This window comes from Streptopelia decaocto (assembly GCF_964273445.1).
Source record: "Streptopelia decaocto genome assembly, chromosome: 5".
In the NCBI taxonomy this organism is placed as follows: domain Eukaryota; kingdom Metazoa; phylum Chordata; class Aves; order Columbiformes; family Columbidae; genus Streptopelia; species Streptopelia decaocto.
Genome location: NC_138659.1, coordinates 54,491,578 through 54,511,875, shown reverse-complemented (window position 1 = coordinate 54,511,875; position 20,298 = coordinate 54,491,578). Strand labels below are relative to the sequence as shown.

General features: G+C 40.1%; 1 protein-coding gene across 1 annotated transcript; it reads right to left on the bottom strand.

The window, feature by feature from the left end:
- Nucleotides 1–4,123: 4,123 nt before the first annotated feature.
- On the bottom strand, nucleotides 4,124–18,355 carry GDF10 (growth differentiation factor 10). The gene is made up of 3 exons (XM_082053617.1): nucleotides 17,991–18,355; nucleotides 10,588–11,495; nucleotides 4,124–5,135 (listed from the first exon to the last, which is right to left on the bottom strand). Exons 1-3 carry the CDS (start codon nucleotides 18,286–18,288, stop codon nucleotides 4,944–4,946), a joined length of 1,398 nt encoding a protein of 465 aa, XP_081909743.1. The 5' UTR covers nucleotides 18,289–18,355; the 3' UTR covers nucleotides 4,124–4,943.
- Nucleotides 18,356–20,298: the final 1,943 nt, after the last annotated feature.

Sequence of the window (20,298 nt, the reverse complement as noted above, 5' to 3'; positions counted from 1 at the left end):
TCCAGTCCAAGAACAACCACTCATTATTTCAGTGACCTCAAAATGAAGGCGGAACTGGGCCTTCTAAGGCCACACAGAAAGTAAAAGCTCTCTGTGCAGATGCAGAAGATTATCTATGAAAATACTGTTATTTATGAGAAGAATGGGTCAAGGCAAAAATACAACACTGGTGACAGAATTTCTCATGATACAGAAGAGATAAACCTAGTTTATTTATAGACAAAAATATCACTCGCTATCTTAATGAATGCATTATGATTTAATCTAATGATGCATAAGTATTTTAGCTGTACTATGAATGTATCATTTTTTCTAAGAACAATGCAATCCATACTGTACACGATCCATAAACTCTGAATAGTATTATGAGCTTTTACATTTAAAAAATCTAATTGCAAAGAAGCAGAAAAGATTTTGCTATTTTTCTCTAGTTTTTTAGCAGTTCATACACAGTGTTTAAAGTGATCCTAGACTTCTCAAATACTCACATGTCTGTTAAGTGACAACTGGGAACCAAGATCCTGGTTAATTATGTTCCTGTGGTGTAAAGTCAGAAAGGATTATTCGGCATTGATCCTGGTCTCCTGCACAGCAAGTCTGCTATGTTTTACTCAAGGCCTTTGTGTTTCCCACCACTGTGCAGAGCCCAATAACTTGTGTTTGTTCAAAATGTAACTTTCTAAGAGTCTCCAGGAATTACCTGAAGATATCAAAGAACTGAAGATTTCTTCAATTTTTGTAGCATTTCTCTAGAAGATTATCACTTACACTTAAAAAAACATGGTGCCTCTATTATTTCATTGTGCCTGGCTTCATTTCTAGACAGGAGTTCCTGTAACTTTCTGGCTGGCTGAGGGAGCCCCATAGCACTGGCATTTTCTCTCTGTTAAAGTACTTGTACAGTGTAATCAAGTTACTTCTCAGTTTGTTTTCTGATAAAATAAACAGATTGTGCTTTTTAGTCATATTATCAGACATTTTCTCTAACTGTCTTTGTTTCTCTTTCATGTCTCTTTCAGAATTCAAATGTTTTTTTGGAAAAGGTGAACACTAGGGCTATATATAGTTTTCTAGTGGCAGTCTACCAGTGCCACATGCAGATATAAAATCTCCTTTCCTGATGTCGTTCACTACCCAGGGGTGTATCTTTCCAAAGCCTGCATTAGTCCTCTATACATAGCATCACCATGAATGCTAATACTATGCTGTGAGACCCATGATACCATGATACCCACCAGAATTGTTTTAAGAGTTATGGATTTCAAGGCTGTAGTCATCTACTCAGTAGCAGCAGCAGCCTCAATTCCATGTGCCCAAGTACTGCATCTGTCTACCTTAAAATGAATATATAAAGTGCAGCTAGATCAAATGAACTATATAAATACCTCTCACGGTCTTCTGCAAATGCTGTGGGGCTTGTTATATACAGAATTCCAGTTCATATATAAAGATGTCAAATAGTGTCAGGCCGAGTGTCAGCTTTGCAGAAACTTTACAATGAACAGTTCAATTTAGTGGCAATTCCTTTGAAAGCTGCTGTTTGAGGTTTGGCAGTGAGACATTTGTTAATTCCTGTGATACACAAATATGTTAATATTGTCTAGTGGATTCTTTTAACTATGCAGCCTTGTGCAAGTGAATTGAAATACTTCATGAAAACCCAGGTACATTCTGGCTGTTGTTGTTACCTCTGGCAATTAAACTGTGGCCACAAAAAATGAAATTTGATTTGTTTTAGGAAAAAAGTCCTTAACGCTTTGCTGGTGAATATCACCTGTTTTCCTGTTTTACCTGTCTTTAATCATCCCATATCAATGTATACTTAATTATTTTAGGACTAGTTAGTGGAATTATCTTGACCTGCCAGTTTAAGTGTTTGTTGATAGTCACTTTCTCTACAAATCAAAAGATCTGTTGGAACCAAGAACGTAAGGGTATCAGTGTCTCCCAACAGCAGCTGACTGCATTTGTGCCTTTTCCAATGTAGTTTCCTTTTCCATAGGAAGATTAGACATCCAGATACCAAAGACCCAGAAAGTAGTAGCCACTTCTACACAAATATGGGTTTTAGACATTGTTTGCTTTAGAGAATTTACTGGTACAGCTAAATGCTAAACGAAATACATAAACTTTACTAATAAGAGAATTTTATTGCTTGTGTAGTAATGGTATGCCTTGAGAGCTATGCCACTTACAAGTATAATTCTGTTTGACCCATGCTAAGTAACACAGATAGGCCAACAAACCTTTAAATGCAGACTAAACCTTTCAGAATTTTATAGGTATCTTAATGAATATAGGAGTAGCATTTTCCCTTATGCTCTATAGACCTTATAACAGATCATAGTATCTCTTTCCTAATTGCTTACATCAGGACATCTTGGAAAGTCAGCTTGTACCCAAGGGTTAATTCAAGATCTGGAAAAGATTCCTTGAGGAAAACAAAATGCAATAGATGAGAACATAAGCACACTAGGCTAATATGTCATTCTGTTCAGAGCTGGTGCTAAATGGGAGCAAGACTAGACCTACAGAAAAGGGTAAGTTTTCACAGAGAACAGAAATGACAGTGACTTAAGATATTCTGAAAACGCATATGCTTATGGCTGTTCTGTAGGAATAAATGATGATTTTCTGAGCACTTTTAAATTTTTCTTTATGCATTAGCATTACTCTGACAACTGTAGTTGAATTTCTCGTGATTTATAAAAGCACAAGACCCTACATTTTTAAGGCAGACCTTCAACAGCAACAGTATACAAAGGTTTGTCCCCGTAGTTCCAGTGTAAGTCACTGCAGTACTTTGGGAGAAGAAGAAATGCCTAGCTGGATCCATGATCTTTTGGCAGTCATAACTGGCAGATGCTCCAAGGTGCCTTAGAACTATTTACTTCTTATTTGAAGCTGTTTATGATGAACTAGCAAGAACTGCTGTGAGAGTAAGCCTGTAAACACCCCCATACACGCTGAATCTTGCTTTTATGAATGTTAGCAGGAAGTACCACATTTACACATCTCTGTTGTCTCGGAATCTGCACCACATGAATATGGAATACTGGCAGCAGAAGTTATCTAGCATCTCAGCTGGATAGGAGCCTCCTGTTAGTCATTCATCAGAAGGTAGTGTGTGCAGTATCCTTTCCCTAAACAATACAACTCTTAATAGGATAAGACAGTGCAGAAGATTAGGTGTCTCTTGAGGGGAAACACACTGTATCTTGCATTCTGTGCTACCTCGTACACTTCAGAAGTTTGTTCCAATCCTGATCTGCCTATGCTATTGTGCTGGAGGTGGCTGAAAATGGAATATGTGGCAAGTGTGTCCTGGCACACAGGGACACTGAGAAAGAGGATTGACAGACAGAATGGTGGAACGGCAGCTCTTAAAGGAGCGCTGCAGTTACAAGGGCTACCATGAATGCATCAAGAGAGGATTGTGCAGGAGGTAGAGGGATGCAGAGACTTTGTTTCTACAAAGACTTCTAACAGATACACTGCCAGATATTGTGTCCCATTTTGGTGTCCATTGTTGGAAAAGAAAGTTGATGAAAGTTCTGGAAAGAGTTCAAAGAAGAGCTGTGAGAAATTGTTTTGAGGCTTAGAATAAGAAATCAAAGTACTTATTTAAATCTTAGCCAAACTGTAATTTGATCCTGCTCTATATACTAAAAATACACAGTGAAAGCGTTTTGGATAATAGATAAAAGGGATCTAATAAAATAGATTACAGTAAGATCCAGTGAATTGAAGCTAAAGCTCAACAAATTCAGATTGGAATTAAGCCACTGCATTTGAACAAAGAGCACTAACTTTTGGAACAACTACTTGTAGTCCAGTAGAGGTATTCTACCACAAGAAATCTTTAAAGCCAAATTTATGCATGTTTTTCAAAGATATTCCCAAGCTCAAAACAGAAGTTTCATAATGCATGGTGTAGAAACTACTGGGCAACGTTCTTTGATCTGTGCTATGCAGGAGGTCAGTCTAGATGATCATAGTATTCCCCCGTCTTTAATCTACTGAGGTGCATTATGACAAGCTTAACATACATTTACATGTTTCCATTTAATTAATAGAACATAACAGACTGCATTTATAGAAAGACAATTCAACTGTTTCTAGATACTACTGTACCTTTAATTTATTAGCTTTTGTTAAAAGCATGTAACAATCTAGAGGATATAAAGTATAACTTACAAAAATATAAATCTTGGTTATTTTATTTTTAGTATTTCAACATATTACTATATAGGATGTGTTATTCAGAGAATATGTTTAACAACCTGAAATTATCCAGCAAACCAAAACTGTGGGATATTACATGTCTTTTGTAGAGCAAATTATATATTAGGGACGGTAACCAAAAATGGCTATATTAACATACTGTTTATATGAAAGCTTATGCAGTGCACTATACTTGCATCCTGAAGAAAATATACATTTTAAGCCCTTTATTACAGCATTTTTTTAGTATAAATATGCAGATTAAGAGTATGAGTGTTTTAAACAAAAAGATTTGATTTGTGTACAAAAGTTATACACTAAAATAAGCCTGCCTTTGCAAGTTCACTTCCCATCTTCCTGTTTAACTGAAGAGATAAAAGAAAAATGGCATATAAAAACATATTTTAGTCCTTCAATTATGGAAAACTTTACACTTCAATTTCTTGCTAAACACCAGGTGTCCTAGCTAGGTGGGTTATGAAGATATTTATAAAAATATTGAGTTCCTAGAAGAAGAATATGAAAGACAAATTATGACAGTCAGAGGTATCCTTCCAGATGAGCATGTGTATCCTTTTAGTCTCTCTGTGTGCTTTCTGTAGAGGAATTATAGGCTTGCATTCATTCATCAGAGCAAGTGGATTCATTTCCCATTCACAATTTTCCCAGTGTAGTCAGGCAGGATGCATAGGTCTCATTAAAGCTGTGTTTGCATCAACTTATCGGCAGGCACAGGTTTCAACTGACATATTGGGATATACCTTTAAAACAACATTTTTGTTCTCATCTAAGAACAGGACACTGAGTGAGCTCATTTTGTCAGGAACGCAGCAGGGTTCTGGGATGCCAGGAATGATCCCCACTGCTTTTACAATGCTCTGGATTGTAGCATGATTTGATGGCCGGACAATCTGGAACAGAGAAGGAGATAGTTATTGCTTCATTTACAAGCAGTCGCTTTCTCAGATGAACTTGGAAAGTTACAACAATAATGGGTTTTGTTTCTCAAAAAAGTGAATGTATGTGGTTGAGTCGCAGGGCCATGCAGCATAGTCAGTCCCTCACACTTCCAGGTCTCCTGCACAGGTTGTATCCAACAGAAATTTTGTGTTTCTTATGCTGCCCTCATAAATACCAGAGGGGGGCACTGGTGGCACAGCCAGCAGTCAGCCTGAAGAAAGAATGTCCCTGACTACACATACTAGATGCTGGAGGCAGGCATGAAGGAGAAAAGGTCTAAGGCCAGGCACACTTCTCAGTCATAAGATGACTGAGGTTTTCTTAACCTCTTGTCTGACTTGGAAAATTGGCTGTTGTCAGTATTTCCAAAATAACTATCTGAATATTGTTTCAGTAGTATTTCTCCTCATGTTCACTAACCTGGAATTAGTTCCTTTGTTCCTGGAGTAATTACTCTCTTTTGAAAAAGCAGAGGTCTCCAGGAGTACTGTCCACAGGGGGAAGCTAGTCTAGAATGGTCAACCTGAAAGAGCCTTTCTGATCATAACCTCCTGACAAACAAGTACTTCACACCTGTAGTTTTTATCTGCTTCTCTTTGCCTTCCTCACCAGGCTTTTTATTCCCCCCCATCCCCGCCCCGGACTAGCCTTGAAGTGAGGAAAGAAGACAAAAGGCTGGGAGGGCAGAAGAAGTATAAAGTGAGGTTTCACAGACGTCTTACATCTATATACCGTTCAGAATACTGAGCCACAATTTTATTTCTACTCCTGATTTTTGGATGCAGTAAACAACGCAAGGAGAAGAGGATGCAATCAGTAGGCATAACAGCACAGAGAATAAGAAAAGAAAAAAGTAAAGTTATGTAAATAGTTTACAGTTTTACTGTTTAGTAGCTAGAAGTAACTTTTTTTTTTTGTAAGTTTTATTCACAAGCTATGCATGACCTCTGTAGTCTGAGCAACTTAATAGTACTAAACAGTTTTCACCCCTTCTGTTGCTTGAGGTACATACAGTCAAGCACAGGTGATGTTTACTGGTGACAGATGACAATATTTCTCTGTCATTGTCTCAGCAGAGCATGGAATGCACGTGCTTCAGTTACCTGAGGCAATAGTATGGCATGCAACCCACCACTGAGGCTGAAGCTTTAGTGACTCTTATTCAGTTGTCATGCTTGAATACTGTTCCTGCAAACGAGTACAGTAACAGTAGTAAAATTGCGTTAGTCATATCAGACTTTTTGCTACAGTTTCACAAGTTTTCTTGCACAGATCTGGTATACGTGGCACATGAAATCTTTCATCACTATTGGTACATATCTGTATATTAGGTGGCAAATTACACCTGTGGGTCAACAAAAAGGGACTTTGCTTACCTTCATGTGGAAGCAGATACTTCAAGTGAGAAAAATTATTATCCTCTATAGCTTCTCTGTTTCTCAAATAATAGAGTATAGGCAAAACATGACTTTTCATTTCAACCTGAGAAGCTATGTAGTCCATAGGTATAACACGGGACCTATTTTTTAGGATAATTCAGTTTTGATAAATTTTCTTTAAGTGTAACATATTAGCAAATCAGATCCAAACCTTAATTTCTATTAAGGCTTTCAGATGTTCCTTGACTAAAGTGACTTCATTTGAGCCATTACAAGGAGGATCTGTGAAATCCACCCTTGATCCTTTGGGGTTTCAAGACAGTATCCCAATAGCCAAGTCCCAACAAGTGACCAATCCTGAAAAGTGCTTTTCTATAATTGGCATATGTTGGGATAAATAGCAACAGCTTGCTTTCTCATGCCACCCTTCATCTTTAGATTTCAAAGCTGTTGACAAACAAGCAGTAGTGAATTAGTCTCACAGCTACTATGTGAAGTAGAAATGATCTTCTACCCACATTGGCCATGTCAGCAAATGCGGACAGCAGGAGAGAGACAGAAGTAGCTTTTATGTGTTTAAGCAAGTGCAGAGTTCAGCAATTCAAAGAACAAGAGCTTCTAGAATCAAGTTCTTACTCTAACCTTTATAAAAAAACCTCTTGAAGTGTTTCTAGCACCTTTATTATTTCATATTGTTATTTGAAACAGTCACAGATCCTACTGTGCTACTGAAACAGAATTTGTTCACCCCATGCAATGGATAACCGTGATTGCCCTCAGTGCCAGTTACTAACTTACAGGATTCCTGGGTATGAACCTGCAGAAGATCCTACTAGGATCTTCTCCAGCTGTGCAGTCTCTAATATCTGCAAAGAACAAATATATGTGAGAAAAGTCTAGCGTGAGCAGCTGTCTACAAAGACAACAGCACTAATTAGTTTTCTAATGCCTGCAAATGCTAATGCACAAAAAATGCTTATAGAGAAAAATACTTATTACAGACTATTACTTTGTAGAGAATCTGGCTGCCCAAGCCCTACATCCACAGCAGAGCCAAAGAGCACACCCATCCCACATCCAGCCAGGCTCTGAATTTTCCAGCCCCTCTGGAAACCTGGCATGAGTGTTTAATGGTCTTGGGCTGGGCTTCACATTAGCCTTTGTACCAATGTGCTAAAGTGGAAAGCTTGAAATAACGAGTTGAATGTCCAGTAGTGATGGCTCTGAGGAAGTGCTAATGTTTTAAATGCTGGCTACTAAGTTATATAGAGCCAGCCAGCTTCTGCTCTTACCAAACCTCTAGGACAATCCTAGCTCAGAAACATTATAAACCCCAGAAAATAGAAGGGTGGTGAGGCAGCCAGAAAGCAATTATACAGCAGGTTTGAAATACTTTAAATCCTCCCCTTCTGCCTGGCTTAAACTCCTTTTAGAATCTGTTTTATGATGAATTTGCCCCTCAAAAAACCAGTGCTCCCCGTCTTAATAAGCAACACTTCTTAGCTTCAGGAAAGTTTTGTTTTCAGGTTTGAATTAAATTCTCAAAATGAAACTCATGAACTCATACACTTACAAGGATGAAATTGTGAGAATTCTAATTGCTGTAGATCAGGGAAAGCATATGTTCCCACCTACTTCCATCACATGTAGGACTAGCATTTATTTGGCAAATGCAGCAGTGCAGCTAGCCATTATTAACCACATAAGGTAGCCTTTTCCCTCACAGTTCAGTGAATAAGAACTTGAACAGTAAGGCAGGTGAACTTGTTATGGCAAGATTTGAACCAGACCTGATTTGTATCTAGATCAAAAATTACAGTTATTATTGTAGATATGCAGAGAAATGTACTGATACTTAAAAAAAAAATCATATAATGTGATGATTCTCAACATGACAGGTATGTAATTCTATCACCACAGTTCTGAAAGAGTACCTTGAAAATAAGTTATCTGTTGTCCATCACAGCTTGACTGTGTAGACCAAGTTTTCATGAATAGCCTTAATCTGACCTTTGACTTTGGAGTACTAAGATCATATGTGTGCTTTCCTGATTTAAGGTATACATGAAAAATCAAAAGCCATTTCTCTGTCCATAATATTTAGCCACTTTTATGCTCTGTCCTGAAGTTTCGTTTAGTCATGCTGATGTCTTAGTTATTTCTGTTCATTTGGAAACAGTCATGTAAAAAAGATATAACTGTGAATCTACCTTCTCTCCCCCCTCTTAAAAATACAAAGCTAACAAAAAGTGGACTGCTCCCAAATCAAACAAAAGAGTGTGTCAAACTAAAAATCCCCAAATCCATGTATCTGTGACTTAGTTTTAAATTTGCCTGGGGTTTTTTTTGGCACCAAGGTGCTTGTGCAGCCATATTAGTTTATCTAGAAAACAAGTATCAAAATGAGAACTAAAGTATAAGTGGTTTTAATTTACAAGGGAATCTTTATTATATAGCAAGTAATATTTCCAGATAAGACATTGAATAAGTCAGCAACATGAGCTTATTTAACTATTCCAGCTAGAAATGGATCCACTCTCCTTTAGTTCTGTAAGCCTTTGTGTCAGGCTGCTTTGCTCTCAAGAAGTCAGATGTGATAGGTGCTCCCTCCCCCTCTTTTATTTTTTTTGCTTTTGTATGTATTAATGTTGTATTATACTGTGGGTCTATGGCAGAGGACCCATATTGCCAGGCTGTGTTTTATTTTGGGTAAGTTACATGGCAATTGTGTTGCATAATCTCTTTATACTACCAAAAAAAAAAAAACCACCACAAAGGTGGAGTTAAATGTGAGCCTGTGCAAGCTCTAATTTTTATCAGACCATGTACTAATTCATGCATACATGGATCAGCATCAGCCAGCCACACAAAAGCACGTGGTCAGACTTGTACACCCCACCCTGATGTCTGGGTTTCCACCATTCCTAGACTCAAAGTAGGCTGTGTATCTACTCTTCCTGAAATTATACTACTTATTTCATCACAAACACACATCAGTCTCCCTGTACGTAATATAGGGCATATTCCTGTCTCAGAGCTTTGACATTTTCTGCTGTAAAACACTATCCATGATTTATGTGCTGAGTGACCACATGCAAAAATGGCAGTAGAATAAGTAATAAGGCCAGTTGTAGGTAGAATTGCAAAATAATTAGTTTCTAAACATGCAGGTTATGCAGTGCTTCAAATCCTCTCCTCTTACTTGAAAGCCTTAAAAAATGCTGTTAATTCTTGTGCTACATAGGATTGCCAAAATTTCTACTTTTTGCTATAGAGCGAGTGGGCCAAACCAGTTCTCCAATTCCATTGGAGAAAGAGTTCATGTTTGCCTCTCTATTAGCAAATTTCACACTGGGTCTACAGGAGGAATTCGGTACGGTAGCTTTAGGGTGTTTAAGGAGTTACAGACAGCTATTTGGCATTTCCAGTCACATAAGGTAAATAAACATTTTTGTTCCAGAAGCATTATCTTAAAGAATTTAGTAAGTTTAAAAAAGCACCAGAGATTTTGACGCACAAGTATCAGTTTAACCCGCATTATTATTTTAAAAGTGACAAGCAGTTTCTTAAAGTTAGAAATACCTCATTGTCACTACTCTGTATTTTTCTCCTAAGGTATTACCAGTGTAGTTCAGAAATACTCTTCAGTACCTTGTTTTATTATTAGCATACAAAACTTTATACTTCTTCTACCACAACAGAGTAGTTTGATGACTCGTTTGTTATAATATTTTAATAAGCTGCATAAGTCTTCATGTTATGGTTTCATGATATAAAATGAGAAATTTTAAGATAAACCTGAGACATTTATCTTATTCTTCAGATTACATTTAAAGGTAACTTGAAATCTTTTTGCACTCCGATTAATTGGAAACAATATTGCTAAAATTATTTTGGCTGAACAAGACAACAGAACACAGTGAAAAAAGTAAAAATCTAAAGGAAAATGTAACTAACAGTATTTGGATAGGTATAACAGTAAATCAACTGTTTGCAAGCTAACAACAATGAAAAGGCATACTACCTTGGGCATTGGAAATTCACATGCCCCCGCACAGTAGTAGGCATCAAATGATTTGGGAGATATGATCCATTCATTCCAGCCAATATCAGCAAAGTCAACTTTCATGTATCTTTTTGAACAAATCCTTGGCTCATTCCATTGTTTTCGCCTTGCTTTCTTCATTGTCTTCTCATCAAAATTTAGCACCTGAGACTTTGTAAGTATTTCTGTATTTTCTTGCCCTTTTCTCCTTCGGTCTTTGCGTGAGGCTTTAGGTTTCAAGGACTTGTAGGCATTCTCCCATATGTCATGTTTGTTGTATTTATTGTTGTTATAATCTATTTCTGGCAACTCATTGTTCTGAATAGAGCTAGAAAGGTACGTATCCCTCCTCACTCGGGTATCAGTAGAAGCATTAGGGGATAGATTTGGGTCCCCATCATTGGAAGGGAATGGGTCGTAACGCTGTAAGGTGACTGCCACACTGTTAGGTTCAGAGATTGCAAGATCATTGGCATAAACTAGTATATAAGGTAAATGACTGGCAACCTGTTCAGGGAAGCTCTGGTGTTTCTCCCCAGAATCAAGTTCAGCACAGAGAATGGGCTCCCCAGCCTGTTTTGATTCTTTTATGATGTGTGAAATGTCCTTTGCATGCCAAGCCCCTCTCCTTTGCAGAAACATGGTGAAGTTCCCTTTCACTAGTCTGTAGGCAGAATTCTGCTCAATGCTTTGGAAAATGAGGTTGAGCCGCAGGATTGAAGGCAGGTGAAGGAGGCGGCAAGAGGAGTTCTTGGACCGCTTACAAAATACTTCCCGGTGGCGAGGGCGTTTGTCAGCATAGAAGTGAAAAGTAGCAGTAAGGATCATCTCCGAATCCTGCATGGATGTCAGATTGAAGCAGTACAAGGGCTTCTGGGCCAAGAATTCTGCAAGAAAGCAAGGAAAATATGGAGAATTATTTGAGACCAGAAAAGGTAGTCAGACCCTTACTCTTGCATAAGTGGATTAACAAATTTTGCATTTCACTTACCCACTTCAAATCACTTAGTACAGTGAGCTTATCACTTCAGCTTAAAACTATGGTGAATAAAGGGAGGGAAAAACCTTGACAATATTTAATAGCAATATTAGAGTAACACCAGGAGGGTCCAACACACTGGGCATCTTTTGTATACATGAGAGAAAAATGTCTTCCCAGAGGTTTCCAGTTTCAGACTGCTTTTCATTCCAGGCAAGAAAAGCAATCCTTGCTTCCATTCCATTTCATCTGTAACAAAGCCAAGCTCAGAGAAGCTGTGGTAAAGCAGTACCTTACTTACTCTATACTAGCTGAAAACCAGATTTAGAGTTAATATTCAAGCTGGTCTAATCTAAAGCTGGCTGCAAAGATTCCTGAAAGATCTCTGGGTGCTAACTGTGGGCAACAGCATATGAAGTTCATAATCCATAAACAGTGCACAAGAGACATTTCACAAGGGAGCTGGAAGTAAATAGTGAAACATATTTTGAAGCCATTACTCTTATGAACAATCCTCCTTTCCAGTATACATCATGTAGAAGCTTCGTTTAAAGCACTGTGAAACCCTTTTGGTTTCCAAGAGTTGTGTTTTGATCTGCCTGAAGTTAAAGACAGCTACTGTTGAATAGGAGCTGACTCCTAAAATTCAAACTCCATTTGATACAGCTCCTTTTTAGCTAGTTGAACAATTTGTGTTCCAGTTACATCTCAATGCTCTTCTCAAGGAAGGTGAGCAATTTTGCACTAATAACTGTTTACACTATGTTTATTTAAATAGTAGAAACCCCTCTTAAGAGTCTTAAAACGTAATCCTAGAATCAAAAGACCGTACCTTCACAGTCTATCATTGTGAAAAGTTGCCTTTTTTTTTTTTCTAGCTAGTTCAAGAGTATACAGGGAAGTGATGGCAGAACCAAAAAGTTCTGCTGAGCTCAGACTGGTACTTAGAATATATCATGGGACTACAGTGGGTAAGTTTGCATCTTTAGCTAACACAAGTGGACAAACCCTCCATCAGACCTTCTTGACATACCTGGAAATTCTCTGGCAGCAGGGAGAAAAAACAAACACACAACAACAAAAAGCAACAAACCCAACAGCCAGTCTTCCCAGAAATATTTGTCTCTTTTGCAATGCATCTGGATAATAAGCCACAGAAATTTTGACAACAACAGAAAGGCAGTACCATTAATTACCACCTGTCAGAATGTTCTTCCTTTTAACAGTTTCATTTGAAAGATGGAAATTAATAGTGCTACATCTCACTGAATTGGTGCATGCTGTCTTCCAGTTCATGCTGTATAGAACCATCATTTGGACTAAAACACAGCAGGTTAGGATGTTCATTAATCCTAGGCCCACACAGACCATCTGAAAGTACAAATGTTCAAGTATGCAATTTCCACCTACACCATCTGTGTTTTTTTTCCTGATGCAGTGAAGCAGAACAGCCTGTACTGATGCCCACATAACAGTTTTATAGGTGCCAGAGAGGCTAGCAGAAACAATATTCTGGGATGACAACCTATTTGTTTCTGTCAGTGCAGGAGAGGATTGCTATCAGTAAACTTTTAATTGACACTTATCTTATTCACAGGTGCTCATACTATGAATTAACTTCAGAATTTAGATTCTATTCAAGTCTTTGACGCATAGACATTTCACAAGGCTGCCAGCCTATCCTTCAAACTGAGGAAGAGAATAATTGCAATCCTTTAGAACACTAAACTGTTATTAATGTTTGCTCCACTCCCTTAATAATATCTGTGGCTCTGCACTGGACTCTCTCCAGCAGTTCCCTGTCCTTCTTGGACTGAGGGGCCCAGAATTAGACACAATGTTGTAGATGTGGTCTCACCAGGGCAGAGTAGAGGGGAAGGAGAACCTCTCTCGACCTACTAACCACCCCCCTTCTAATACACCCCAGGATGCCATTGCCCTTCCTGGCCACAAGGGCACAGTGCTGGCTCATGGTCATCCTGCTGTCCACCAGGACCCCCATGTCCCTTTCCCCTACACTGCTCTCTAGCAGGTTGTTCCCCAACTTAAACTGGAACCTGGGGTTGCTCCTGCCCAGATGCAAGATTCTACTCTTGCCCTTGTTATATTTCATCAAATTTCTCCCCGCCCAATTCTCCAGCCTGTCCAGGTCTCACTGGATGGCAGCACAGCCTTCTGGCGTGTCAGCCACTCCTCCCAGCTTGGTGTCATCAGCAAACTTGCTGATAGTACACTCTATTCCCTCATCCAAGTCATTGATGAATATATTGAATAGTACTGGTCCCAGTACCGACCCTTGAAGGACTTCACTAGATACAGGCCTCCAACGAGACTCTGCCCCATTGACCACGACACTCTGGCTTCTTTCCTTCAGCCAGTTCACAGTCCACCTCACTGCCCGATCGTCCAGACCGCACTTCCTCAGTTTAGCAGCAAGGATGCTGTGGGAGACTGTGTCAAATGCTTTACTGAAATCAAGATAGCCCACATCCACTGCTTTGCCATCATATGTCCACCTGATTATGTCCTCATAAAAGGCTATGAGGTTGGTTAAGCATGATTTCCTCTTGGTGAAGCCATGTTGACTGCCCTTAATGACCCTCTTATTCTTGAAAAGCCTTGAGATGGCACCTGAATGGAGAAGGAAATGTGGTTACTAGAGATTATTATACATAAACAAAGAAGGTTTTTGTTAAAAACCAAAGCATTTGCACCCCACTGTAGTATTACTCTAGTTTTAACAATTCTGTGAAATCTCTGATAGGAGGTGTCACTGAAATAATGAAAAGATAGAGACATTGGGTTGTGGAAAGCATTTCCTATGGTGGCCCTTCTGCTATGTCTTCAGCTATTGTTTAAATATTCACCATACTACAAGCTTTGCAGGTAACAGGAGTTCTCATAATAGAAGAGAATTCACAGAATCACAGATACGTCTGTGAAACATGTGTTTCAAATGCAAGAGTCCCAGGGTTTCAGATAGGAAAGTAACTTGAAATCATAGCTCAGAGAAAGGGAATTTTAATTCACCTAAATTAAATCTGCATTCTAGAGTAAAACAAACCTGTCACAATTCTTTGTAGGACATAAGAAATGGTGAATTTGTAGCTACTGAAAAGCCAGAAACCTGGAAGTACAGGCTTTTTAGGAACGGAGGAGACTGGATCATAGTCATATTTATCATATTATGTCAGATCGTTCAGGCTTTTACCAACCTGTCAACCAAGCATTGTTACATTTTCCAGATCTACTCTGAGTTGAACTGTACTAGCTGTATACATTAAAGCTGTTAATATTTTTCTGATTTTATGTACCTCTGATCACTGTAGGTGGCTTCAAATTAGGAATACAGGCAAGATGTGTGGAGGATGCACACAAGAGATTAGTAGAGATAAAAAAGGCAAGTGTCCAAGGAAAGAAAATATTAGCCTTTAGCAGGTAATCCACATAGGAGAAGATTGCATTGCAGTAAGTAAAGATTAGCGAACAGATTTACATGGTATTTCTGATGAAACATTTGTGAGAAATATGCAGAGAACTTCATTTAAAAATATTTGAAGCTGTGAAATTATGTTAAAGAAAGACTCTAGAGGCCAGAATTACGGTTCTGTGGGTAGTCTTAATTTACTTTTCTTGCACATTTGCATTATGATATAGTCTTAATTAAATGGCTGCTATTTTCTACTATTCACCACGTCCTTCGCTTTATTTAGCACAGAGGATGGATGATGTTTGCACAATGAGCCTGAGCTGCAAGAGTCAATTTATGGGGAGGTTTCATGGCTTAGGTAGAAGATTTCTGCCATGAAGAATAATTTCCCCCCAGTTTCAGCAACCTGGCTGAAGTTGGATAATAACTTAGTATTTCACATTTGGTCACAAACCACTTATGACTTGTCTGTGTAACTAATTGCAGTCAATTGGTGCAGTTTTCTCAAGTTACAAAGTTCCCTGAAAACTGGAAATCACCTAAATTAAAAAAAAGAAACCAAACCAAAAAACCTTGGGAGATTAGTTCATAGACTCTCAGCTCCTTATCAGAGAAATAATGAACTCTTGTGACCAAATGTAGGGGTGAGCTGAGAGGAGGTGAACAGATGTTTGTGAAGCACTCTTCCTGAGGTAAGAAGTACTGCTAGAGAAACAGGAAAAAGTTGTATTTGGAACACATGCAAATAGCACATGCATATATATAGCAAGTGCCTCACATTGAATATGGAGTAATATTACATATTCAATAACACAGTCAACACCATCTGTACCCTGTAAGGGGTGTGTAGGATGGCGATACAATTGTGTAGTTAAAAACACATCAATAATGCATATGACAAAGGGGCAAACCAAGTTTGGACTGACATTTTGCACCTCTGGAGCCCTCATCTTGGCAACTGTAACTAACACTGATGTTTAAGTGTCCCCTAACAAACAGCTTTAAGCTACACCATAGGAACAGAAGGTTTGAGATTTTCTGAAAGGTACCTGTTTAAACAAGTAGTAGGTCAATTTCTTGGGATAATGAAAATAAAATTATTATACATGTAGTCTGTTTATCTCAATATGATCATAATTATAATCCATATTCTATAAAGAGCAGATGTTCCATGTCTTGTTTTAAGAACAAGCCTATTTCTTCTTTCAGAAGAAAACACTAGAATTTCTTGGAGGAGATAAAGAAAAACATACTGCCAGATAAGATTCTTCTCCCCTCTCTCATCTAGTGTCATTCTAGGGTTCATTTCAGACTGTTCATCATTAGGTTAATGAGTTACTAAGAAATAAAATTTATTGTCATAACAGAGGAATGTTGCAGAGGAGCTTCTGCTGTCATGACATGTTGCTGGGGAGACATGGGAACCAGTAGAAAAAGTACACAGATGGGACACAGGAGATAGGAGTTTTGGACATAGCTGTGCCTAACTTCCATTGCATGAAAGGACGAGTTGTAAGCATCTCTGCCTTGATTTCGTGATCTGAAGGATGAGGAAAGTAATACCATTTTGTAATTGTTCATTACAGTCTGCGGGTAGAAAATGCTGCTATTTAAATGTTTTAAACCAGAATCTAAAACCACGTAGGTACAAGTAACTTGTTCAGTAGATTAACTGAAAAATTAAGAAAAAGAATATAGTGCAATCCTTGCATTCTTCCCAACTCACTCTTGGGGTCCAGGACCTTGGTTTGCAGCCAGTACCAGCTGCTCACTTCACAGGAAAATACAAGTGATAGTAGGATGTCACAGAATAACCATCAACAGTGGAAGTTCCTTCCTAATGCTTGTTAGTGAGCAGGTGCTAGTTAATATCTAGAGGATGGTGATTTATTTCTCTCCCAAATGCCTACAATTACTGCCCATCCTAACTCCTTGATTTCTAGACATTTTCATTAACAACTTAGCTTTCCATGGGACCTCCTCCTTCAATATACTTACTTTTAAATATTACATTTGACCTAGGATAGAAATGAAGTTGGGGTGCACTAGAGAATGTAAGTTATTGTGCGGTATTATAGTAACCATTCCCTAAAACACTGTGTGCTGCCTTGCATTCTACACATGTTAAGTGTAGGAGAAATAGACTGAAACTTGCAAAAGCCAATTTTGAATTTGTCTATCAGATGTGCCTATAAAAAAATGAGTATTTCTAGCAATGTAACAAAAATTATAGAAACAGATATAATTCTTATTTTAACAGTGAAGATCCTAGTTGTAGTCTCTAAGAGTTAACTGAAAAAGGAAGACATTTTCCAGAAAAGGTATTTTGGGCTTCCTTGGCCCAGGGTAACAAATTTAGAGTATCAACTACACAAGCCTTTTCTTTCTTATTTTGAAGTAAGACCGGGACTATGAAAGTGCCGTTTTAACACAGTGTATGTGCTCTTCCACCCTCATAATTAAGCCAAGTAAAAGTGGAGAGAGGGAGGTCAGACATCCGTCTACTCGGGTTTAGGCAGCGCGATGAATTTAAGATCCCGAGCAGTTCTGGGCAGGCCCGTAGGCGGCACTCTTCCCAACAGGAACGTGTGAGCCTGCGAGAGTAGCCGGAGAGGACCTGCGGCTGGAGCACCCGCTACTAAGCTGTATCTCTGGAAAGATCGTTAGACTCAGTGCGATGTGCGCTGGGAATAGCGCTTCTTTTGTGGTGTTTTGCATCCGCAGCAACAGAGGCTTTCTGAAGGGATGTACCTTGTCGCAGATCCTCTCGGGGAAGGGTACGGAGCCGGGGGAGGTGGGAAGCCGCCCGCAGAGCGGAGACACCGTGTCCATATAGTTAGCAAGGTCCTCCCAGGATTCACCCAGCGTGACACCCTCCGCAGTCACTGACAACCTCGGCTCAAACCCGTCATTTTAAAGAAGGAGAGGAGCGAGGGGGCTCCGGCGGTGACCGCCGTGCACGGTCCATCTTACCTGGCTTGGCTTTGAAGCTGCGGACCGTGTTGCCGTCGCCGGGCCGGCTGCCTTCTCGGTTGTACTTCTCGTAGAGCTTAAGCATGTGGACAGTTACCATGTCTTGAGCGATACTGCCCAGCGTAGGGGGCGGCGGGGAGCCCCCACGGGGGTCCCGACCCAGGGAGGACGAGTCCCGGGCGGCCGGCGGCTGGACGGGGCAGGCAGGCTGGCTGCTGGCGCCCTCCCCCGTAGGCGAGCGGCAGCCTCCATGGCCCAGGGCCCAGAGCAGGAGGCAGCAGGTCAGGCGGCCGGCCATCGGGGGGATGCTGCTGGACGGCCGGGCGCGGAGCCGCTCGGTGGCTGCCTGCGTTTGGGACTCCCGGTTGGCCCTGCCGCACCGGGGCGAGGGGGCGGTGGGGCCAGGGAGGGAGGAGGGAAGGTGGGGGCGGCCCCCCCCCCCCGCTGCCGCTGATGCCGCCTCCGCAGGGCCAATCCCGGGGCCGGGGGTGAGGAGCTGCGGGTACGAGGGGAACTCGCGGGAGGGAACGCTGCATTCCTTCAACGTGGGGCTTCCCCGCTCTTTAAAGCGTAGCGGGGAAAAAGATCTAAATGAATTGGTGCACAGCCGCTGATTGGAGACACATGTCACCGCTGCCGCCGTGGCAGCGAGCGCTGCGGCAGGACGGCACCTTGGCTGCCTGTGCCAGAGAGGGGGGAGCTTTAAAATAGTTTCTGAAAGATAGAAGCAAATAGATCACCAGCGGGCAGGCTGGCGGTGGGCAAAGACGGGAGGGCGAGTGGATGGCATGAACTGCATGAGAAGAGCCTGCACATGCGTGCAGAAAGAAGTGGAAGGGTCCTTTCTATTTCGATTGGCAGAGCTGACAGTGCTGCCTTGGAAAGGCAACGCTGTAAATAGGGTTTGTTTCAGGAATCCCGGAGAAAAGAGAAGTCCTCTGTGGGTCCACACTCTGGAAGACCCAGTGTGAACTAGCCAAGAGTGCAACAAGGGTCACTGATAATTCCAAGCAGTAAGGGTTAAAGGGGCTGTGCATGGGTAAACTTTCGTCATTGGGCTGTTTCTATGTGTGATCTGAAAGAGGAGAATACTGGCGTGAATTTCTGAAGGATTTACATGGCTTAGGTCTGAGGGGGTTGATTTAAAAGTGAATGGTGCATGTTGCACTTATTCATCATGTGATACAGGTAGTTCTGAATTACAGTTTATAGTCACCCAGCGGGTATAAATGCTGCTATAATGAATAGCAGTTTTAAAGACAACCTATAAGGAGAGTGGTATATTTTAAGGAAATTTGTTCATTCTGCCTCGTTTTTTAAAGCTTGTCCTCCAGTAGCCAAGACAGTTACTTTTCTTGGAGAGTATACAATGCAATAATTGAAAACTTGTTGGAAAAAGGTACTGTTGCTGTGTATAACACAACTCTTTTGTGATTTTCTAACCTTGGGGTGTCAAATCTGAGCAGATACTATTGAAAACCTCTGAACCACGAGTTTGTAGGTTTTGGATCATGGCAAAGAAAGGTTTGATTCATTTTTAAAATTAGCACCAGGCCACATTGCTCTGTGCCCCATGAATGTATGAAACGAACAATTTGCCGGTACGAATTTGCCCAAATGTACGTTGCTAAAGTATCAAACCTCCTATTAATTAATCTTTCCTGCTAAAAAAGCCAAACCATCCTTTAATGCCTTTTTTTTGTTGTTGTTTTGTTTTGTTTTGTTTCTTCTCCATGGTAGCATGCTCATGACCTCCACTGGGGGTGTGAGTGAACCTTTTGTTGTTTGTGGTTTTTGTCTGTACTGTTTCTATACAATCAAGGTCCTGTGAAAAGGAGGAAGAGGCAGCAGGAGGTAGGAACAAGCTGGGCTATTTTGGACCGATGTCCCATTAAAATGTTCTCTCTCTCCTTAACTCACTTCAAACTCCTATTCAGGCATACACTTTGTATCAGTCTTTAACCTGCACTAAAACCTGTAGGACACTGATACTTTGACACTGTTGGGAAAGAATTAAAGAATCAACCAGGGATGGCTAATATTTCTTGCCTTATTTTATTGCAGAACAGCAGGAATTCAAAGTCTTTAAAGCTCTGGTACGTTGACTCTTTTATGTAGCTGAGATGATGAAATAAAAATGTGTTTGGTAAAGGAATTCAAATTAGCACTGGGTCACATAATTCCCCTGTTCTGAATATGGCAAATCAATGGCATCTCTAAGGCATCTAGAAGCAAGAGCTATGCAATTTCTGCTCATGCAGAATAATATTCCTAGCGTGGAAATTTCTGCTAATTAAAGCTCTTGCCA

What these genes read in the sequence shown, in the direction of transcription:
- GDF10 (XM_082053617.1), bottom strand. Translation starts at nt 18,288, where the DNA reads ATGGCCGGCCGCCTGACCTGCTGCCTCCTGCTCTGGGCCCTGGGCCAT. An exon ending in CAGCTTCAAAGCCAAGCCAG is followed by an intron (nt 11,496 to 17,990) that starts GTAAGATGGACC and finishes GCTTTCTTGCAG; the next exon opens with AATTCTTGGCCCAGAAGCCC. An exon ending in GTGAATTTCCAATGCCCAAG is followed by an intron (nt 5,136 to 10,587) that starts GTAGTATGCCTT and finishes TCTCTGTTCCAG; the next exon opens with ATTGTCCGGCCATCAAATCA.